Source organism: Lontra canadensis, unplaced genomic scaffold, assembly GCF_010015895.1.
Source record: "Lontra canadensis isolate GAN:19392208 unplaced genomic scaffold, GSC_riverotter_1.0 scaffold9, whole genome shotgun sequence".
Taxonomy (NCBI): Eukaryota; Metazoa; Chordata; class Mammalia; order Carnivora; family Mustelidae; genus Lontra; species Lontra canadensis.
Window position 1 is genome coordinate 19,972,276 of NW_022631003.1, and position 23,640 is coordinate 19,995,915.

The following is a 23,640-nucleotide window of genomic DNA, read 5'->3' on the forward strand; positions in this document are numbered from 1 at the left end:
ATTACTGGATCTATTTTTAACTTTCTGAGGAACCTCAATACTGTGGAATTTAAGAAACAAAACAAATGATCCTAGGGGAAAAAAGAGAGGAAAGCTGAGAAACAGACTCCTAACTATAGAGAACAGACTGATGGTCTCACCCAGGGTGGGGGGTATAAGGGGTTAATGAGTGATGGGGATTAAGGAGGGCACTTGCCATGATGAGGACCCGCTGTTATATGTACCTGTTGAATCACTAAATTGGACACCTGAAATGAATATTACACTGTATGTTAACTGAATTTTATTTTAGTTTATTTTTTAAAGATTTTTAAAAAGATTATTTAAGCAATTTCTATACCCAGCATGGGGCTCGAATTCATGACCCCAAGATCAAGAGCTGCGTGCTCTACAGACTGAGCCAGCTATTGGCCCCCAATAACTGGAATTTAAACAAAAACTTAAAAAAAAAAAGGCAAGAATAATGGGTTCATGTGGTCAGGGGTAGCTTTTCCCACAAAACTCACACACATACAGGCTGGGATGTCCCAGATGTTACCCAGAGAACAAGAAGCGGTAGGGAGAACAGAACACAGTCATCACTTTCTCATTAGGTTTCCCTGAGTTTCTTGTCCCAGGGAAGACGAAAATTGGAAAGAAATTTCCAAAGTCATGTCCTCTTTGTTTTCACTCCGTCCTCAGATACTTGACATCTTTTTCTGGTCATCAGGGACCTCGCCCTGGGCTTGCTGATTCAGAGTCTTAAAATGCCTGAGCTGGAGAGCCCTTAGAGTCTCCTAGTCCTGGGAGACACTAGCCACACAGGGCTTCAGAGCATCTGCAGTGTGGCTCCTCCAAACTGACCAGTGCCAGGTGTAAAACAGACACTGCGGTTCTGAAGCCCTAGTTTGAAACAAAAGAGTGTAAAATACCTCACTAATTATCTTTTAAAAGCATGACTATACTGAAATGATAATGTTTGGGATCTAATGGGTTAAATAAAATATAGTAAAATTAACTTATTTTAAGTGGCTGCTGGAAAAATATTTTTTAATTAAAATGTTTTTAATTTTTAATTTTTTATTAACATATAACATATTATTAGCCCCAGGGGTGCAGGTCTGTGAATCGTCAGGTTTACGCACTTCACAGCACTCACCATAGCACATACCTTCCCCGATGTCCATAACCCCACCACCCTCTTCCTACCCCTCCAAACCTCAGTTTGTTTCCTGAGATTAAGAGTCTCTTATGGTTTGTCTCTCTCCTGATCCCATCTTGTTAATTTAAACATTTAAAAAATATATTAATTTTTTTTTACACAAATCCTTGTATGAGGGGCTAACTTTCAGTAGATCGTGTGAGGGAGTTGCTCTGCTACCTACAGATGCCTTGCCCAGAAGCAGGTGGTCTAGGAATGGGTTAGTGCCCAGTTCCCCATTGAAAGGGCTTCTGGCCATGCCCGGTTTCCCTGGAGAGGCATTCTCTGCACACTGGCTGCTAGAAAATTTAACATCACATATGTGGCTCCCATTTGTGGCTTGAGTGGTAGATCTGTTGGACTCGGCCGGTCTTGTCCAACTTCCTCCTTGAGGAAACACGAAACAAGAAAACGGGGCCAAAGACCTCACTTAGCAGATGGCACACACTAAAAAACACTGTAATTTTCACCAGCCTCTCAGTTGCCCCTACACACCCCCCCCCACACACACCCACATACCCACCCCTGGGAGCCTGGGAGCCTGGGAGCCTGGGAGGGGAGCCGGCAGACCGCAGAACCCTGGGCTGGAGGCCTCAAGCAAAATGTTCCAAGACTCAAGATGTTGGCTGTGGTTTCTTGGGAGTGAAAAGAAAACCGAATAAAATCACATTTAAAAAACCCAATAGACTCTGGAATCTTGGGGTGTGGGAACAAAGCTGGTGAGCCCTAGGCCTCCCCCTATGAATTCACAGGCACAGTAACACAGATTAGTTTACCAGGTGTGACAATTGGCACCTTAAAAGCCCTGAACCGCCCCCCCCACCATGACAGTAGGGGCGGAGCCTTTCCTGAGACCTGACACGGAGAGGCAGCTACTCAAGGATTGTTTGACAAGTAAACAAAGCCAAGTTTCACTAGGATTGGCTTGATAAATGGAAGAGGAGTGGGCCGCGAGGGAGGGGGAACCAGACGCCAAAGGCAAATTCCTTTATTTCATAATTTTATCTGGCGTCCCCATTCTCATCAACGTTCATTGTCAAGGCTTTCAGAGAGGCAGTTAAGAAAGCACAGAGATAATGATGTCTGCGCCCTGGGACAACACTAATGGTGCTCATCGACCAGTGGAGTTGCGGAGCTGACTCTGGACCGCCGAGGAATTTCCTTGGTTTCCACCTGGCTTTGGCTAGGAAGCCAGAGTGTGGTCAGCCTGTTTCCCGCGCCTGGCTTCCCATCCTGCACGGGTGGGTGAGAGTAATAGAAAGGCTAAGCCAGAGGGAAAGGTGAGAAAATCCTGCTGCTCCCGCAGCAGGGGAGGAAGGCCCACCTGGAGGTCAGCTCTCCTTCGTACAGACGCGCACAGGCACTCGCACGCGCGAGCTGGGGACCGGGGATTAACACAGGCGCTACCACCCCGGCCAGCCCTTGCCCTTGGCGGAGGGGGAGTGCCCGGCGGGAGTTGTGTCCGGGGGGGGGGGCGGCGGGGAGGGCGGGTGTCGCTCCCCGCAGCCCCCGCCCCGGACGTGACAGCTGGCGGCTCGATAAGGAGCGGTCCACTTGTGTCGCCTTTCCTCCGGTCCCTGGGACCGGCCGGTGCGCGCGTCCCGCGGCCGTCGGATGCGCTGGGTGGGGCCGGGGTGGTTCCCCCTGCTCCCCCCACCCCCCATTTCTAGGGTGACTGTGCCGCTGACGTCAGGCGGCTTTTGGTTCATTCCCTGGCACGGGGAGTTTATTTTCATGACAGCAAGCGGTGCCGCGGAACTGGAATAGGCGTGTCCTCTCCCCCTGACCCTCTCCCGCCCCTTGTCCCTCTGCTCACCCCCTCGCTTGCTCCCTCCCTCCGGCGATTGCTGCCTTTATAACCGCTCGGCGCGGCGAGGGCGGGATAGCGCCTGCCGGCTTCCCCAGCACCCAGGGGCTCCAGGGCCGCCTCCGACGCGCGGGAAGCGAGCAGCTCAAGTTCACGCGCCAAAGCGAGGGCTTAAGGGTAAGTGAGGCGCACGCCGCCGGGGCGCGCTGGGCCTCCGGATTTAAATCTGGGGTGGGGAGTGGTGGGGTGCAGCGCTGGGTGGGGTGGGGTACAAGAAAAGATAGCTCCTTGGTGATGGACTACAACTGTCTATGAGAAAAAAAAAAAAAATCCCAAGAAAGGAATTTGTCTAGTTTAACTCAGGTTTTTTTCCCCGCTGAGCTTCCCAGGCTAAGACAGAGGCGGAGAGCCAAAAGATTGGATAATAGTTTGTGCTCAGACACGTTGTACAGACTTTTTAACAGGTGGAATCCTAGCTGGGCAGGTGAGCAGTTTTGAGATCCTACTAGGGGAAGAAAAAAGAAGGAAGAATATTTTATTTTTTATTTTATTAAAAAATATTTATTTATTTGACAGAGAAAGAGAGCACAAGGAAGGGGAGCAGCAGGCAGAGGGAGAGGGAGAAGCAGGCTCCCCACTGAGCAAGGAGCCCAATGGGGGGCTCCATCCCAAGGGCCGGGGATCTTGACCCAAGCGGAAGGCAGACACTTAATCTTAACTGACTGAGCTACCTAGGCGGTGCTTCCCTGCCCCCTGAAGATTTTAGAGGAAGGGATTGGGAGTGGAGAGGGTTGGGGATTGAGAGTAGGGGAGATGGTGACAATTGCTACTTCTCGCCTGAAAAGTTTCTATTGATTTTGTCCTTCCACAACAAGCATACCCTTCTGAGTTTTGGGAGGTAGACTGTAGAAGCCACGGCTTTCCTTTGTGTGTCAGGCTGTGGGCTCCACCACATTCCCTCCCTGGCTGTCCTTTGAGTTGCTCAGGAACCTTGTTACAGATGGAAGTTGAATATCCAGTAACAGCCTACCTTCTGGCAACAGCTAGATAGGACCCAGGTATGGCCTCAAGGCTGTCTGAAGAGCTCCCTTAAACTCCACGGGGAAGGAAGGGTTAGTCATAGGGGAAGTCTGCTCTGAATCTAGGAATTTTGAAGGATTTTTGTTTCCTAACTTCTTTCCACGCTTTCTCCTCAGGCCACACCTGTTGAAGGGTTTAGTTGAATCAGCTGCTGCTTAGGGCTCATTCCTGAAGGGAAATACCTGAACCGCTTCAGATAGGATGAGCTGGGGCCCATGGGAGGGGTGAGGATGGGGGTCAGAAGTCCAGCCTCCAGGTCTGTGTGCTGGCTCCTACTCAGAGAGGGAAGGAAAGGCAGAAAGGAAGAGTCAGCAAAAGCATTACCTGGGAAACAGAGGGGCTCCTCTGAGGGTATGGCGAGATGTGGGCTCCTAGGGCAGATAGAAAGGATCAGAACATTCCTGGGAAGTGTTCTTGGTCTTGAGTCTGGAAGACTGATTTCTCATCTAGGCTCTGCCTCACAGTGTAGCTATGAGGCAGCCAGGTCCTGGGCCGGCCTCATGCTCCTCCTAAGGAGTCTTGGGAAGGCCCCCAGCTCCTTCCCATGGCTGAAATTCTAGCCCCTCTGTGTCTGCACATGTCCCTTTGGCAGTCCACCTTGGAATCTACTTCTTTGTGTTCGACTCCTTAGTGAAAACTGAAAACGGATTTTATTTATTTATTTATTTTTAAAGATTTTATTTACTTATTTGACAGAGAGCGCAAGAGAGCACAAGTAGGCAGAGTAGCAGAAAGAGGGAGAGGGAGAAGCAGGCTCCACACTGAGCGGGGAGCTCTTTGCAGGGCTCAATTCCAGGACCCTGGGATCATGACCTGAGCCAAAGGCAGCCGCTTAACCCACCTAGCCACCCAGGCACCACTGAAAATGGACTCTAACCGTGATTTCATTCTGCTGATTTTGGAAGTTTGTCTTTAGGTCTGCTTCTAAGAATCCAGATGGGGCTGAGAAAATGGTCAGGAAGTGATGTGTTGGTATATTAGGACCTTAAAAAACAATGAGTTCAGTAGTATTTTTACTCAAGGGGTCTCAGATTTTCTGAGTAGTTTGGTGTGTTTGTTTCTATATTTCTGTATTTATTGCCTTGAGGCCAGAATACGAGTCTGTATTTTAGGATTTCAGATTTTTTTGTGTGTGTGGTCTAAAACATACTGTTGTGTTTTTTTTTTAACTTTTTTTTTTTTTTTTAAAGATTTCATTCATTTACTTGACAGAGATCACAGGTAGGCAGAGAGGCAGGCAGAGAGAGAGAGGAAGAAGCAGGCTCTCCACTGAGCAGAGAGCTTGATCCTAGGACCCTGGGATCATGACCTGAGCTGAAGGCAGTGGCTTTAACCCTGAGCCACCCAGGCACCCCTAAAACATACTGTTTTTGTAAATGTTCCATAACCACTTCAACAGAAGTGATCATATGGAGCAGAGGTTGATAAACTAGGTCCATGGCCGAACACATCTCACAGCCTCTTTCTGTAAATAATTTTGTTGGAACACAGCCATGCTCATATCTATGGCTGCTTTCAGCTACAAACATATGACCTGCACAGCCTAGCCTACTTATTAGTTGGCCCTCTATAGAAAATGTTTGCTGATCACAGATATAGAGGATCTGAATTATATGATTAACAATGGGGATATGAACATATGAACAATAGATATGAACATAGAAAACATATGAACATAGAGAATATTTCAATTAAGGTATCCATAGAACATTTATAAAAATTTACCATATTATTTTTCCTTTGTTTTTTTCATCTGCTGAAGACTAATAAAGAATATTGAAGTCTCCTGAAGTATTAGAGTCTCCTATAACTAGTATTTCTTCTCATTTCTCCTTGTATTTCTGGTAGTTTTTATTTTACGTATTTTGGTACTATGTTATTCAGTGCATGAAAGTTTATAATAGTTGTATCTTAAATGTGTAGTATCCCTAATTATTGAAAAGCAAGCTTTTTGGTCCATATAATATCTTTTTTTTTTTTTTAGGATTTTATTTATTTATTTGACAGACAGAGATCACAAGTAGGCAGAGAAGCAGGCAGAGAGAGAGGAGGAAGCAGGTTCCCTGCTGAGCAGAGAGCCTGATGCGGGGCTCAATCCCAGGACCCTGGGATCATGACCTGAGCCAAGGCAGAGGCTTTAACCCACTGAGCCACCCAGGCGCCCCTCCATATAATATCTTTTGCTTTAACTAACTTTGTGTGATATTAATACCTTAACTTTTATTTCTTCATTTCTTTACCTTCAGCAAGCTATTTAATTTTGTACTTGATATATAATACCTGAAAAATAAACACTGTTATTATTACTTATATTTGAATTTATTTACGTTTTTTGCTTTCAATGTTTTTTTGTTTTATCTTTGGGGGGGGGGAGGGGAAGAAGGAGAGGGGAAAAGAGAATCTTAAGCAGGCTCCACACCTAGGGGGGGAACTGACCTGAGGCTGATCTCACAACCCTGAGATCTTGACCTGAGCTGAAATCAAGAGTCAGATGCTTAACCACGGAGCCACCAAGGTGCCCCGACTCTGAACTGTTTCTGAATCCTGTTGTTTTAGGCGATGTTCTTATAAGTATTAATATAGTTTAATTCAGTCTTTTTTTCATTTAATATTTTATTTATTTATTCATGAGAGACAGAGAGACAGAGAAGGAAGCAGGCTCTTCACAGAGCAGGAAGCCTTATGTGGGACTTGATCCCAGGACCCCAGGATCATGATCTAAGCCAAAGGCAGACACTCAACCGACTGAGCCATACAGGTGTTCCTAGTTTTTTTTCAGATGAAAACATTACCACTTACATTTATTGTAATAAGTGTTGCTTATTATTGCCAAATAATTTTTGTTATTTTGTTATTTTGTTGCTTGTTATTGCCAAATTCTTTTCCCACATTAGATAGCCTCTATCTACTTGGGTGCTTAAGTGGCTGGTTGTGTTATTCTAAGGGCTTAGAAACACAGCCTTGTAAGGAGGGATGGTAAGTTTAGCTTGGGACTTGTTGGATTAAACATGAATATGTTCCCTTTATATATTAAAATATTTAAGGGGTGTCTGGGTCAGTTAAGCATCTGTCTTTGGCTCAGGTCATGATCTTGGAGTCCTGGGATCAAGCCCCACATCAGAGTCCCTGCTTGGTGGGGAGTCTGGTTCTCCCTCTGCCTCTGACCCTGCTTGTGCTCTCTCTCTCTCAAATAAAGAATTTAAAACAAAAATATTTGTTTTAAAATAAAATCTTAAAACAAATATTTAGAAGAAGGTGTGTTTGAGGATTGTGAGCTGGTATACTAGTAGAGGACTTTATCCATCTTTTTCCTGGATATTTTATTTTTTAAACTCCTGGGCCTAATAGCTTTGGAAGTTTCACTCAAAATCTTATTTTCTTTTGTGTTTTTAAAAAGATTTCCGGGGTGCCTGGGTGGCTCAGTGGGTTAAAGCCTCTGCCTTCGGCTCAGGTTGTGATCCCCCAGGGTCTTCGGATGGAGCCCTGCATCGGGCTCTCTGATCAGCGGGGAGCCTGCTTCCTCCTCTCTCTCTCTGCCTGCCTCTCTGCCTACTTGTGATCTCTGTCTGTCAAATAAATAAACAAAATCTTTAAAAAAATATAAAAAGATTTCCAGTATTTTATTTTATATTCCAGCATTTTATGTTACAATAATCTAAATTTCATGTGCTTTGTTTAGAATGGAGGAAGATGGTATGTAATGATCCCAGGGAACTACCCAGAAGTGACAAGACGGCCATCAGCACTGTAATTATACTTGTTTAGATCTGCCCAAGGAGGTTCGGTAATCTTTTTTTCTCCCAGTTAGTACAAAGAAACTCAATTCAGTGATGTTATTCAGATGTTATTCATAAGCTGTTGCCAAAATCATTTTTATGTCATCAGAATTAGGATGACTCCTCGGAACTGGGGATCCTGGAGATTTCCCTGCAGACACTTTCCATTTATAACTAATCCTTCATCAAGGGCAGAGAAATTCCTGTGGGACTCCACCCTCATCTTAGAACTCAGCCTAGATAAAAATACAAGGATAGGCATCAGTACATATTCATCTTCAGACCTTGTCCATTACTCACACTTGATAATAAATAACTTGCTTTGAGTAAATAAATATTCAGTGTTCAGTCTTAGTCCAAGACATTGGCTCAGCAACCCCAGTGTAGAGCAGGGCGCCTATCGAGGACAATATCTACTAATGGAAAATTGGCTCTGTTATCTTAAGAAGCTTGTTAGCTGATGGTTGAGTCAACATTGATTTTAATGTTTAACATAAAACATATATATGGAAAAACTTGAGAGCTAAGAAATAATGAAGAGATCCACAAATTCAGAATGAGATGGGCCTAATAATTTTTTTTTTAAGATTTTATTTGTTTATTTGACAGAGAGACAGAGATCACAAGTAGGTAGAGAGGCAGTCAGAGGGGGAGGGGGAAGCAGGTTCCCTGCCGAGCAGAGAGCCCGATGTGGGGCTCAATCTCAGAAGCCTGAGATCATGACCCAAGCCAAAGGCGGAGGCTTAAACCACTGAGCCACCCAGGCGCCCCAGGCCTAATAATTTTTTAAAAACCTCAAGATAGAGGTAAGTTTTGGGCTAAGTTTTGAAGCAGTATGGCACATGGTTTGTGACTAGGAGGGGAAGGGTCTTTCTGGCTGGGAGAAAAATGTACACGTGGAGGCAAAGAACATGACTTTATCACAAGGCCTTGGGTAAGCCCCAGTTCCCTTCTGGAGAGAAATAGCTCTTGGAAGAGTGGCTTGCCTTGTGTGGAGGTGGAGAAGGGGGAGTTAGGAAGGCAGGAGGAGAGGGGTGGGAGGACCCACGGAGAAAAACCATGAAGCTCAAATTGGGACGGAATCTGTTATAACAGATAAAAAGGGGCTAATATGTTCATCCAGAGATCCCTTTCCTTCTTTGTTCCTCTTCCTTACAGCATTTAACTGTATCGACTGCTCTTTTATTTTTATTTATTTACTTTTTGAAATTGCTCCTTGGCTTCCGGGAAACAACTCGGGCTTATCATCATCATCATCAACCCCTGATCATTTTTTTAAGCGCTTTTTGCGGACTCCTGCATTGACGAGGTGGTATTCCCCTGGTCCTGCCCTTGGCCCCCTTCTCCATACTTGCTCCCTGTGTGATCTGGTTCTCCTCTTAAAGCTTCAGATACCTCCTCTAGACCCACCCATGTAAGTTGGAAGCCTCAGATTCGCAGGTCCGAGGGCAGGGGCGGGGATCAGCACAACCTGGGGTCCTAGAGCCTGGCTTCTAAGCGCCATGAGATCTCAGGCAATTTATGTAATTTCTTTGTGCCTCAGCAGTGGCAAAGGGGCATAAGAAGAAGGGTTGTTTCAGGAATTGAATGAAACCGTGTGTAGCCCCGAGGAAGCTCTCAAGACTTCGCGCTCATCGTTTCTGGATGCCCCCCCATTGCATGGCCCATATTCATCTTAGATTCCGCACAGCTCCATTTGGCCTCAGTCCTCACCGGCCTGCGTTTCTAAGTTCCATTCAGTTGCGTAAGCCAGAAATCTGAGAACGAACCTGGGCTCCTTCATTCCCCAAGCCCTGTCTCGTTTGCCTTCCTAAAAATCTTCCACTATTTGCGGCACATCTTTCATGCCTCACCTCCTTGGTCTCTATAACTTAAAAAAAAAAAAAAAAAAAAGACCCATTAGGTGGAAGAACTCACTGTTTCTCCTGTGCCCTCAGCCTTCCTTGCACACCCTGTGCCCCCTTGTTTGTCTGTTGGTAGGACCCTACTGGTCCTCCCAGGGGCAGCAGCCACACTTTCCATCCGTGTGACTCACACAGTACCTGACACAAAGTAGGCACTTAAATGTTTGTTGATTGAGTGTAGGCTCGCTCACTGTGGAGACTTCTCAGAGCCCATTTAAGTGGAGAGAGGCTGGAGTCAGGGAGAAAAACTTCAGAGATCCTAACAGTGATTTCGTGATGAAATGAAAAATTACATTATGCTGAAGACTGCTTATAAAGGGAGAGTCTTAGCAGCTACTTGACACTGGACATGTAAATTCTTATTTAGTTATTTATTTTTTAAGGAGAGCAATCGTGAGTGAGGGGGAGAGGCAGAGGGAGAGTCTTAAGCAGACTCAGAGCCCGATATGGGGCTGAGGCTCGATCCCATAACCCTGAGAGCACTGCTGGGCTCCATCCCACGACCCTGAGGTCACAACCCCAGCCAAAACCAAGGGTCCCACGCTCAACCCACTGCACCACCCTGGTACCCCTGGACATGTAACTCCTAAGGGTCAGTCTTCTCACCTGTAAAATGGGTTGTAGAAATAGTAAATGAGATAGATAACAGATGTAAAAACATGTAAATGAGAGAATACCTATAAACATGTGAGCAATCTGCATTTGTGCCTGGCTCGGGGGAGCTCAGTATGTGACACTAGTCCTCACTATTTTTACTTGTCATTATGTAGTGACTATTACAATATATCAAATGGGGCAATTCAGGAGGGAGGGAGAAAACGAAAATGCTAAAAATTCACACATTTGCCTGGCTGGGGTACGTGAGGACTCAGTTTCAACAATCACAGGTTATTTGGTATTTGTTCCCCAGGCAGTGCTAACAGGTAGGTATTGTCCTCTACATTTTCAGATGACAGAATGAGATACCTCTCATAGGAGGAAGATAAGAGTGGCTTTGGCAAGGCCTTGGGCCCCGGGTTATTCATGCTCAGATACTCTGGGGTGGGGTGGGGCGAGGGGAGGGGTGCAGGACCTCTTGCCAGCCTGTGCCACCTTCCAGGTCTAGGTAGGCTTCAGCATCCCACCCCCCTGGGGAGGAGAGAGGAGTTTCTGGGGGAGCTGGAGGACTCATCAGCGCTGGCATTTGTGCTTGCCTGGCAGCCAGTGCCATACTTCTGTGTCTGCGAAGATTGAGTTTAGGTCTAGGGTCAGCATTGCACTACCCGGTGGCTTTGTCCCACAGGTATGCCTCCGCCTGGTGGCCCTCTCCTTGGCCTGCACTCAGACCCTGAGTCACCTCTAGCCCTGTTTGGGAGTTTGATCAGGAGTTGGCAGGACGTGTGCTTTTAATGATGGGAGGTGGGGCAAGAAGAAGAATGAAGGGGAGGGAAAAAGATTTGGCAGTTGTGTGAAAGGAGCTTTCTAGAAGGGTGAACAGTGAGACTGGAGTGGGTTCTCCCCCTCTCGTTCAGCACCCCACCCTCACTTTACAGGGGAGAGGAGGGACGTTCCAGGAGATTTGTGTCCACATCTGATGCAGTTGAAACCCCTTCCTTCTAAAGGGGTGGGGTAAAGACTGGGCTTGGAGTTGAGCTCAGAAAGTGACTCCTGCCTCCCCCTTCCTCTCTTCCCTCCCTGCCTTTCTCCCTCCCCTCTCCCCTCTCCTCTTGTGCTTCTTCCTTTCTGCCTTTTACTTCTCCTTTTTCTTTATAACTTTTCATGCCCTGACTCATTCCGGAAGGACTTAGGACAGTGCCGGGTGACTTCAAGGCCTCATTTGTAGGTGTTGGTGAGTTACTGGACAGCGGGTGGTTAGCTTAGTTAGCGGCTGCAATAAGTGAAGGGGGTCTCACTCTTATGACTAATGAAAGTCCTTTCCTCACGTCCCAGGTCAAAGGCACATGTACTAAAACTACCACGTTCCTCCAAAGTGCAGGATTTAGTCATCAGGGAGCTGGGTGGGAACAGAGGACCGAATACTGGTAAATCGGTCTCGGCTTACTGGGAAATCTCAGGATTCATGTTCTCCTGGGATACCCCTGGAGTCATTTACACGGGAGCATGGCTCCAGACCTGGCCCAGAGCCCCTAGCCTCGGACCCAAAGTGTGTTCTAGACAGCCTGCAGGAGGAGGAGGATGGGAGAAAGGGAGGTTAGAACTCAGGACAGCAAACAAGAGCTAGTGAGGAAACCAGGTCCACCCCACCCCATCTCAGGAGCAGCCCCACCTCGCCCACCAGACTCCTCTCCTATCCCTGTGCACACTTGTCCATCCTGGTTAGGCTTTTACCACGTGTTGGGTGCTAGTCCAGAGACTAGGGAGAAACATTGAATGTCTCTGTCTACTCAGAGCCTTTGAATCCAGAGGATTCAGTCTTAGCAATAGGCATATAGCAGGGCTGTGTGTGCTATAGGAAGCACAGGGCAGGATTATGGCTCTTCCCCAACTCCCCCTCCCCCACCCTCCCACCTCCCCACAAAGAGTGGCTTAGAGGGGACAAGCCTGGAGAAGCAGGTGGGTGTTTTGAAGTGGTCCAGGAGAGATGGGTAGCCTTAGGGTGGGGAGACATGGAATATTCAAGAGATATTGGAGAGAGGGAAACCATAGGACATGCGTGTTGGGTCTGGTAATGTGGGACAAGGATTTCTCAGGCCATTTCCCAAATCAGAGGTAGATGTGAAGTTGGCTTTTAGCGCCTCTGCCCCAGTTTACAAATGGGGAGACCCCTGTGATGCCTCCTGGCCCGGTCTCACCATCTCTCCCAAGACCTCCTTTCCTGCCCTGCCTCCTGAAGCCAGTCTGGGAGACAGTCACTGTTTTCCCATATAGGAATCTGAGGCTATGCATAGCTGGAACAGCTGGAGCAGGTCCCAAGTAGTCACGCCCATTTCCGAGGGCAGGTCTCTCCTGGCTCTAAAGTTCTTTCCAGACCAAGGGCTCCTCGGTGTAACTTTGGGGTTAGAGTTCCGCTTTGAAACCCTACCCTGCCGTTTCCTTTCTGCATGACTGGGCTGAGTCAGCTGACTTGTGCCTCAGTTGCTGCAGGTGGAGGACAGGGGTCCTGACGGCATGAGCTATAGCACGAGGTGCTTGTGATGGTTAGGAGAGGAGAGCCCTAAGAGCAGGCGTGGTGTGCACTAAGAGCGAGTTCGTGACGAGACTGTCTGTCCCCATTCAGAGCAGTCCCCATGTGGTCTTTGTAGGCGCTGGTCCTTTCTTGGCTGGAACCTGGATCTCTCTGTCCTTGCCTTTGGTTCCAGTGGATGCCCAAAGAACCCCGGGTTGCATTCCATTTTCTCTTTCTTGCTCCCGCCCTCACGTTCTTCTCCAAGGTGGTTTCGCTAGCTCCCAGCAGTTCCTATTCTCAAATGCTGATTGTTTCCTCTTTTCCCACAAACCTCGCTTTCTAGAAGTCCTTTTTAGCTTCTCAGAACCCTGTCCTTTCCCTGAGCCACCTTCCCTGTCTCTTTTACTCATCTGGGCCACTCCCTGGGTGACACAGGGTCTTCTCTGTACAGAGCTGCTCGTTAATAAGTCTGATGAGTTTTTTTTTTTCCTCTGACCAAATTCAAAGTACTTAGAACATTTCAGACCCATTGCACAATGCCTGTCATTGCTGGGGAAAGAGGTGGAGGAGGGCTAACAGAGGTGAAGTAAGGATAATTCCAACAAAATTAGTCACTCAGATAAAACGTGTTTGCTAAGAAAAATTTTAAAAAGAGGTTTGTGAGAGAATTAGGAAATATGAACCCTAACTGGATATTTGATATTACAGGGCTATTAACTTTTGAAGTGTGGTTAAGTTAAAAAGGAGTTTTATCTTTTAGAGATACACACTGGAGTGTTTGTGCATAAAATGACAGGATGTCTGGGGTTTGCTTTAAAATAATCTGGTGAGTGGGGGTGGTGCTGGTGTTGGAGTAGAGTTGGCCATCTATTGGTAATTTCTGAAACCAAGTGATGAGCCTGTGGGCTCTTCGAGTCTGCTTGAAAATGTCAACATTTCTTTAAAAACGGTGGGTTTCAAAAAAATTATTAAGAGGGAGAGAGAAAGCCAGAGAGCAAGTAGGCGCGGAGGGGAGGGGCAGAGGAAGTAGATCCCCGCTGAGCAGGGAGCCCCATGCGGGGCTTGAGCCCAGGACCCTGAGGTCATGGCCAGAGCCAAAGGCCACTGCCCAACTGAGCCACCCAGGTGCCCCTAAAAACAGTGTTCCAAAGGCACTTCAGGGACTGTTGCCCATCTCCCCGTGTATGATTGGGGTGGGAGGTGGAGGTGAAATGGAGGGAAATTGCACACCCATGGCCCATTGCTCTCATTGGATCCCAGTCTGCAGATGCCAGGAGGTCCTGCACAGCTGCCACCAGAAGGCAGGGGCCCAGAGGTCTCAGTTGGCGGTCTCAGCTGGGGGCCAGAGGTCCGGCCTCACTGTTCCTCTGGCCAGCACCACGACCAACCGTCCTTCAGGCAAACACCTCATCTATCCCTGTCAAGATTTAGAATCCTCAGGCCCAAAGTCCTTTGTGGTTATGGGGCCATGCTGATGACTGCTCCTTAATTTCTACCTTGAAGGCTGGGGAGGGATCAGCTGGCAGGGCGGACCGAGAGGGGGAACCACCTTTGAAGAGAGGCCCCAGCCTTATGACAGATTTGAAAAGGGGTGAGGTGGAGAGGGGAAGGTGAGAGCAGAGGAAATGTGCCCAGCCTGGGTCTCTCCCTTCCCCAGTGTACACTGCACTCGCAGTCAGCCCTGGGCTGGGGGCTTCTCCCTCTCCCATGCTCCTGGCACCCCCCAGCCTGGCCGGTCTTCTCCTCCCTTCCCGGTACCACCCCCGCAGTGGGTGTGCATCTAGGCAAGGCAGAACAGACCTTGGGGACTTGGGTTTCAGGGATGCCTGCCCTCCTCCTCCCATTTCTCATCCTACGCTGCCCTGAAGAGGTAGAACAGGACTGTGATCCTTTCTTTGCTCTGTGCTCCATGTGTGGTAGGCGTGACCCTGAAGTAGAGAGCAAGTGACACACCTTGGTGACAAAGGGCTGTGGGAAGCCTGTGGCAGTAGTGGCACAGTCTGTCTTCTGTCCCTTCTGCTCTGCTAGGGCACTCGTCTGTTTTCTCCTTAACCACGGACTCTCTAGCCTAGTGACAGGCACATGGTGGTGCTCAGGAAACATTTGTTGAGTGAATGGCTGATACAATACCAAGTTAAGTGTGGCAAGCCGAATTTCATTAAAAAGTTGGGAAGATAGGGATGCCTGGGTGGCTCAGTCATTAAGTGTCTGCCTTCTGCTTTGCTTGGTCATGTCCCAGGGTCCTGGGATCGAGCCCTGCATCGTGCTCCCTGCTTGGTGAGAAGTCTGCTTCTCCCTCTACCATTCCCCCTGCTTGTGTTCCCTCTCTTGTTGTGTGTCTGTCAAATAAATAAATAAAATCTTTTTTAAAAGTTAGGAAGATAGATTGAAGCTATACATTATTTGTTATTTATATCACTTAAGTTATTTTAACACACCACACCTATAATATTCTAGCGGATGCATTATTGTGTATATGTACGTGTGTTTTATATTGCATATATATACATATATAATTTTTTCCCCTATTTGCCATGAGAATAAAACAATGCTAGGGTGATGACTATCTCATCCAAATGAAATGCAGGTTTTATATCTTTTTAAAAAGATTTTATTTATTTGACAGAGAGAGATATCACAAGTAGGCAGAGAGAGAGGGAAGCAGGCTTCCCGCTGAGCAGAGAGCCTGATGTGGGGCTTGATCATGACCTGAGCGAAAGGCAGAGGCTTAACCCACTGAGCCACTCAGGTGCCCCATATCTTTATTATTATTATTTTTTTTAGATTTGTTGATTTATTGGAGGGTGGGAAGGAGCAGAAGGAGAGAATTTTTTAAGCAGACTCTGAGCTGAGCACAGAGCCCAGCCAACATATGACGTTCTGGATCCCACGACCCTGAAATCAGGACCTGAGCTGAAGCCAAACGTCAGATACTTACCCGACTGTGCCACCCAGGCGCCCCGGATTTTATATCTTTAAGGGAAGCAGGTGTTTGAGTTCTGTCTGCATTGATGAAGATGCTCGCTTGTCCTGGGCAGTTAGCGCAGTTAGTGAGCAATGGCTCCTTCCATTTCCCACTGTGCTGTTTCTCCGGGTTGAAGTTGGGTCTTGAAGATGTAAGACAGAAGAAAGAGACATGGGTGTTCTTTTTCCTTGGGGTGATCACAGCGTCCCACAGAGCTGTGAAGGGCCAGAGAAATCTTGTCTATAAGCATGTATGGGCATGTGGTGAAGACATTCTGGCTGTTTTATCTGCTATCAGGAAAGAGACAGGCTATAGTGAATGTTTTGTACCTTCTCCTGCTTCCTGGTCCAGGGGTTCCCCTTCCTTCCAATTCCTTTCTGCACAGTGTGTCCTTGTTAGGCCTTAGAGGAGGTCAAGATCTTTCACTGGTTATTTTCTGTGGAGGGGTTCTCAGTGAACCTTCTCTTCCTCCAGCCCAGTCCCCTACTCCCCGCCCTGACTGTATTTCTCCTCGAGTCAGTTCACAACTAACTTTTCACTGTGGAGTGAGCAATCCTATCAAGGAAAAGAAAATCTATAGCCCCCCCCCCAAATCTGTTGCAAATAGCATTTAACAAAACAAAAGGAATTGTGTCCTAGAGAAACAGCCAGATAATCTAGAAAAAAATAATAAACTTTCGAATTTCAATGTCTTTCCTGACATTGACTTTGGACTTTGAGTACCGTGTATTTTAATGTACAATGTACATTTAATGTACAATTGTACATTGTACAATGTACAAACTCCTTCCTCTTCCAGTTTCCCATTGTATCTTCCTACCATGCCCTGAATTCTTAGGAATTTGATTTCGTGACGTTTGGGACATCAGCTGGGTTTAAAATTGACTTGAAGTTGTGGGAGCAGAGAAGGAAGCAGGTGTGGGAGATAAGGAGAGATATAAAGGAAGCAGAGCCAATCAGGTTTTTTTTTTTTTAAAGACTTTGTTTACTTACTTATTTGAGAGCAGGGATCCTAGAGCCAGATAACTTACGTTCAAATCCTGCTTCTGCCATTTTCCTTGTGGTATGATGTTGGGGAAGTAATCCCTTGTCTCTGCCTCAGTTTTCTCATCTGTAATACATGGCTAATATTTTTTTACCTCCTGGGGGTGCTGTGAAATTTAGCTAATAACTATGACAGGTGATTGGAAGAGTTTCTGATCCAGAGTAAAAATGAGCAGTAGCTATCGGTAATATCTTTCACTGGATTATGTACTGGTTTTTGGTGTCTCCTCCAGGACTTCCTTCCTTACAGATAGTTAATAAAGAACTCATTGGGACAGAGAAGACTCTTTCCATCACTTTTTGGAATAAGACTAGAGCCAGCTTTACAGACTTTAAGGAGGAAAAAAAACCCTTTCTAAGATATGACGGCAGAGCTGACGAAGAGGTTTCAGCGGTGGTGAAGTGGATGTTTGTTCTTCTGCAGAGAAATCTGCAGTTCAGATTAACTCCCGTATCCATGAAAGAATGGGATGCATACAGGGCGCCTGGGTGGCTCAGTTGGTTGAGCGCCTGCCTTCGGCTCGGGTCATAATCCCGGGGTGCTCAGCTCAGAGGGAGTCCCACATGGGGCTCCCAGCTCAGCGAGGCATCTGCTTCTCCCTCTGCTCCTTCCTGCTCACGTGCTTGCATGCTCTCTCTCTCTCTCAAATAAGTAAATAGAAATCTTAAAAAAAAAAAAAAAAAGAAGAAGAATGGGATGTTTACAAATGCCTGAAACCAGCAAAGGTGGGGAAAAAACCCTCAAGACTGATAAATGATGATTAAAGTTTAAGCTTAGAGATTTCCGAGTTCATGAATTCTGACACAGTACTAGCCCAATATCAGGAACCCTGGCAAGTTATTTTTTGAAAGGAGACCTCAGAACCCCTAACCAGAGCACCAAGTCATCTGGTGTCAGGGTACCCATTAGTATAGCTTAAGTGTGGGGAGATTACGGGTTTTCCTTCATCAGTCTTTAGAATTTGCCAGGAAAGCTGGAGACACGTTGCTTTATCTAAGGAGGCAAGTTCAGGGGCAACACCCTGGTCAATCTTTTTGGGTCCCCATGCCTGAGTTTATTAGGAGATTCACTTCTCCTTCCCCCCAACTTTGCTTCCACGCAGGATGACAATGGCCACCACATCCCCTCATGGTTGCCGCTCCAGCCTGGACGCCAGGTACCACAGACTTTGCGATACGACTGAAATCTGGGGCATTGTCCTAGAAGCAGTGGCCGCAGTTGGGGCCGTGACCTCGGTGGCCTTCATGTTCGCTCTCCTGATTCTCGTCTGCAAGGTACAAGACTCCAACAGGCGAAAAGTGCTCCCGACCCAGTTCCTCTTCCTCCTGGGCGTTCTGGGGATCTTCGGACTCACCTTCGCTTTCATCATCCAGCTCGACGGCAGCACCGGGCCCACCCGTTTCTTCCTCTTTGGGGTCCTCTTCTCCCTCTGCTTCTCCTGCCTCCTGGCTCACGCTTTCAACCTGACGAAGCTGGTGCATGGAAGGAGGCCCCTGTCCTTGCTGGTGATGCTGGCCCTGGCCGTGGGCCTTAGCCTCGTGCAGGACATCATCGCCACGGAGTACCTCATCCTCACCATGAACAGGACCAATGTCGCCATTTTCTCTGAGCTTTCAGCCTCTCGGCGCAATGAAGACTTTGTCATGTTGCTCATCTACGTCCTCTTCCTGATGGCGCTGACCTGCCTCATGTCCTGCTTCATCTTCTGTGGGGCCTTCAGCGGCTGGAAGAGACATGGGGTCCACATCTTCCTCACCATGCTTCTCTCCATCGCCATCTGGGTGGCGTGGATCACCCTGCTCCTGATTTCCACCTTTGGCCCCACGTGGGATGATACCATCCTCAGCTCGGCCTTGGTAGCCAATGGCTGGGTGTTCCTGTTGGCTTATGTTGCCCCCGAGTTTCGGCTGCTTACAAAGCAACGGAACCCCATGGATTACCCCGTTGAGGATACGTTTTGTAAACCTCAACTCATGAAGCAGAGCTATGGTGTGGAGAACAGAGCCTACTCTCAAGAGGAAATCACCCAAGGTACAGAGCATGGCTGGGCAAGAATCCCTTGTAGAAGGATGGGGCCAGAACCGTAGGATATTGTAACTGTAAGGAACACTCAAGACAGTCCAGGTCATACCCCTGACAGAATAGATAAGGTCACCAAGGCTCAGATCCTGCTTAAAAACATCCAGCTAGTTAGAGTTCTAATGGAACTAGAAGCCGGCCTCTGGAGTCTTAATCTCGTACTTCCTACACAATACCCTGTGGGTTTCTCTGAGTCAGAATAAGAAGGAGCAAAGGAATCACTGAAGAAATCTCTAGAGACAGGCAGGTGAGATTGTGTTCTTTATAAAAGAGAAATAGGTATTCCTTCCAGAAATGTGGAACCTTTATAGATTTGAATAGAGAAAGCCGTGCCATGATTTCTTGCTATGGTCACAGAGCACGGAGGCAGGAGAAAGCCCTTTTATCATAAACCAGCAGGGATCTCCATAAAGCTACTGGGGATTCTGATTTATCCTGAAGAGCCACATCTGGGGCCGTGGGAGGGAAGAGGTTTTGTCTGACATGAAAGAGTCTATCGATTTGGCTCCTGCCTGAAGTTGTGAGAAACCAGATGTTACATTGTTCTCACAACAAACAAGGGGCTAAACTGGTAGCTAGCCGACTGTCCTTGCCCCCCAAGGAATCTATTCATTGGTTTCTGGGGCTTACATTGATTTCTGGGCCTAATCAAGGGAGGGGGATGGGTTTGGGACAGGAGAGAGGGATGGGAGTGAGCGAGATTCTTCACTTCAGCTAACAATTTTCTCTGCCCTTGCAGCGGGGGGTGCAAAGCTCCCTGGTGCTTCTCACAGCAGCTGCGGTCCCTCTCCTGGGCACTGGAAAGCCTGAAGGGAAGTGGGGATGGCTGGAAGGGATATTTTAGCTCCCATCGGCTCCTGTCCTTTCTCCTGCCTTGGCTCTATCACCACACTCCTGGACTCCCTGTTATCAAACCTTAACTACCATTCCTCTTTTCCATTCCTCTTTGCATTCATTTTATGGACCACTGTCACCCTCCTCTCCCTAAAATACTTCTTGGACTACCGCATTTTCCTGCTCATATACCTCGCTGGCTCCCCAGTACCCACCATATTTGCTCAAGGAGGAGGCTTTTCACAGCCAGAACCTAAGACCCATGCATGGAAGCCATGCTCGGTCCAAACAATCCCAGTCACCGCCTTTCCCTGTCTGTGTGTCCAGGCTCCAGGCATGTCCTTCTCCCTGCCCTCATCCATTTGCAGTCACACATTCCCTAGTCTCATTATTCACTCCGCCCACAAGCTGTAGAACTTTGAAATGCTCTTATCAGAGTGTGTCCCATTCCATAGCTATTTGTGTGGCTGTCAGATAGTCTTCCAGCGTTAGCCTCAGGCCAGGAGTCATTCTGGTTAATCTTTAGATTTTTTTTTAAAGATTTTATTTATTTATCTGAGAGAGAGACCGAGAGAGAATGACAGAGAGAGAGAGAGAAACAGAAAGAACACAAGCGAGGAGGAGAGGGAGATGCAGGCTCCCCGCTGAGCAGGGAGCCCAATGTGGGGCTTGGTCCCAGGACCCCAGGATCATGACCTGAGCCGCAGGCAGACATGTAACTGACTGAGCCACCCAGGCGCCCCTGGTCTTTAGATTTTCCACAGGATCTTATATAGAGAAAGTATCTGAGGTATGTGTGAAGTGTACTGAACAGGTACATTTTGGGGGGAAGTCAACAGATTGTTTTAATTATATTCACGATGATTGTATGCGTTTTCTCTTGTTCCAGAGTTTAAATCCCTCTCATTTTCCCTAAAGACACAGAAAACAATTGCTCAAAAGTTCTGCCCCCTCCCAAAGAAAGTAAAAAGAAAAAAAAAAATTTTTTTTTTTTCTTGTGGACAGTTATGGAAGTGTGTAAATCCTCAGTGAGATTCACTTCTGGCCAGATCTATATCTGAAAAGACTGGTTTCAAATCGCTTTTGGGGTGGTCTTGGGATGAGATGCCCTGGCAGGGAACTTTCTGGAAAGGTGCAATCCCTAGTGATCCTCTGTTGGTAGCTGTTCATTTATTCCTTCAGCGTGGTGCGTGCTTTGTGCCTGGCCCTGGGCCTGGGACAGTCTCTTCCTCCATGAACCTTAACGTTCTACTGGGGAGACAGGATAGCAGGGCATGACTGACTGACTGACTGACTGGGGGAGAGCACAGGCCGGAGCAGGAAGCCCGTTGGGCCCCGGAGCTTTAACCCCTCCCCTCCCTCTCTTCCAGGTCTTGAAGAGCTAGGGGATACGCTCTACGCTCCTTATTCCACCCATTTTCAGCTGCAGGTAAATGGTTTCTCTTTTCCGTCAGGGGCATTAGCTCTCGGGTATGTTTGTCCTTCAGGAACACAGGCTTTAGCCATTCTGAGGGCCCCTAGATGGCCATCTTGGAAGGACAACGTGTCTCCTTTCCTGTGATCTGCCTCAGGGGTTAGCACTGGAGACTGGAGTATTTCTAGTGTTCTGGAGTATTCCCAGGGCACAGGGAGGGGCAATTCAGGGGGAGGGATGGGAGAAGGGGGAGAAAGTTAAGGTTCCTGCCCAGATCGGAGCTCTGTCGAAATTATCAGGGAATTGGAGTGGGCTTAACAATATGGCTGCTTCCTTTTCAGAATCGGACCTCCCAAAAGGATTTCTCCATCCCACGGGCCCAGACTCGGACTAGCCCTTACAATGACTATGAAGGAAGGAAAGACGGCAGTTAGCTGTTCTGAAGAGTGGGACAGACAGCAAGTCAGCCAACCAGTGGGGAGTTCCGAGGGCTATGGGCTAAATCCCAAGCCACCCAAGGAAACTGTACAAAACCTTTTGGGAAGAACTTGCCTTGCCTTGGCTTCTGGAGTTGCTGGGTGGCTAACAAGACTCCAAGGCCTAGCACTCTAGTATTTTCCTTTGTCCCAGGCACTTCTTTTAAGTGGGAGGGAGCCTCCAGCAACTCAGGGTGTGCCCCTTACTGAGCCCAGTCATTTCACCAGTGACTAAAGCCGTGGTCATCTGACGCTTCCTGGCTCAGTGAGCTTCAGGAGCCTGCTCTGGTCGCTCAAGGCTGGTTTTGGGAGGACCGCTCGGCCCAGAGCAGAACTGCAAATCTGAGCGAGAAGAGCCAAGGCCTGTCCCTGCTGAAATCTACACTGGAAGCCATCTGACTGGCACGCTCCACCTTGCCTGGGTATGAGAGGCCACAGGTCACCCCAAATGTACCCATCTCTGTGGCACTACCACGGGGCCCGTGGGTCCCCAGCACCAATTCACTGGTCTCCATTTCCAAATTTGGTGTCGATCCCCGGACATTTGTTCCCTGTCTGCTTTCCCACAACTTTCTCTTCTGTATCTCGTGGGCAGGGGACAAGCCCCGATTTGTCCTTGGTGGGAGAATTCATGCTCTGTTCTTGCTCTAAATTCCTGGCACGGATTCTTTTGTCTTCCCCTTGCCTCTCAGCTTCTGTAAATAGCTTCACACTGTGTTCACCACCTGTGTTCTGTAAGTGGGCATTGTCTACAAATGGGGAGTGTTCCTTGTAGAATAAGTTTTCCCTGCTCCTCACGTGGAGACACAATAAAGATATGGTGGCAGGTCCTTGACGGTGGCAGAGGGACAGTATGAGGGGTGTGCGCTGGACCTGAAGGAGAGACGGCGGGTACTCATCTTCACATGGAGCTGAGGTCCTGGAGCTGAAGTTCAAGGTTCAATTCCACTGGGTGTGCACTTGACCTCTCTAGACATTTCTCCTTCTCCTCCTTATGTAAAAGACAAGTGTGTTTTCCCTATTTGTTGAGGTGAGGGGCAAGGGTGACAACGGGGAGCCAGGAAGGGTCACGGATCCTGAGGTTTTGCTGCAGGAAGGCAGAGGAGTCACGACCTTGGAATGGGGTTTGGCAGGCCAAATCAGACAGGGACGAGCTTTCAAAGGCAGCTTTACGGTCCTCAGGTTTAATTGTAGGAGGACATATATTCAGATCCCTATTTGACAAAATTGGTTCATAATATCCTTTGGAGAAGACACAGTACCTGACAGTTTTTATTTACTTTATTCCAGAAACAGCTGTGTGGAGCAGGGCCACAAGGAACAGTGTTTGACGAAGAAAAAAAAAAAAATCCCCATGTACTGAAACTGGATGACATTTAAAAACCTTGTAGCTGAGTTAGGGGGTTACCTCCTAAGAGCCCGATGCTCTGCTTTTCATCAAAAGGAAAACCTGGTGTGGGAAGAGGGTTGAGGTGATGTTGGAGGTGAACCGACGACACTCTGAATTAAGGATATGTACATGCCACAGAGATTTGGTTGATTGTTTCTCACATGGCTTTGCACTAACATTAGCCTAGTTTTGCACTGAAAAGGGGGAATTACAAATCATGATTTGGATCCTTCTAGACCATTTTAGTCTTTTCTTAAGAGGCCATAACCTGGTGAGGTTGTTATGAGGGGAACACAATATAATTCCAAGTCAGTCTGTCACAGTGTAGGTACTCAAGAAATACACATCCCTCCCACCCTGCCACCTCTTTTCTTTCCTCCTCTGGACTTTAGCCCATCAACCAAGCAAAGGGGGCTGAGTGAAAGGTAAAGCCACAGAGGACCCTGGATCTGCTTTCTTGTTAGGGAAAAGCATCTCCCAGACCTTTGTATCTCTTCAACCTCTTCAAAAACGGGGGGAAACATGGGAATGGCACTCTTTCCTAAGAAATACAGCATTGGGACAAGTAGACCATCCCCTCACTG

The 23,640-nt window shown here is 47.7% G+C and overlaps 1 protein-coding gene across 1 annotated transcript; it reads left to right on the forward strand.

Annotated features, from left to right (window-relative positions):
* The first annotated feature begins 2,802 nt into the window (after positions 1 to 2,802).
* Positions 2,803 to 22,496, forward strand: GPRC5A (G protein-coupled receptor class C group 5 member A). Its single transcript, XM_032855034.1, has 4 exons — positions 2,803 to 3,164; positions 17,966 to 18,894; positions 21,147 to 21,205; positions 21,532 to 22,496. The coding sequence occupies exons 2-4, from the start codon at positions 17,967 to 17,969 to the stop codon at positions 21,622 to 21,624; spliced, it is 1,080 nt and encodes a 359-aa protein (XP_032710925.1). The 5' UTR covers positions 2,803 to 3,164; position 17,966; the 3' UTR covers positions 21,625 to 22,496.
* Positions 22,497 to 23,640: the final 1,144 nt, after the last annotated feature.

Excerpts from the sequence above, each read along its gene's own strand:
- GPRC5A (XM_032855034.1), top strand. The coding sequence starts at position 17,967 with ATGACAATGGCCACCACATCCCCTCATGGTTGCCGCTCCAGCCTGGAC. Across the intron at positions 18,895-21,146 it reads TCAAGAGGAAATCACCCAAG|GTCTTGAAGAGCTAGGGGAT; the intron begins GTACAGAGCATG and ends CCTCTCTTCCAG. Across the intron at positions 21,206-21,531 it reads CCACCCATTTTCAGCTGCAG|AATCGGACCTCCCAAAAGGA; the intron begins GTAAATGGTTTC and ends CTTCCTTTTCAG.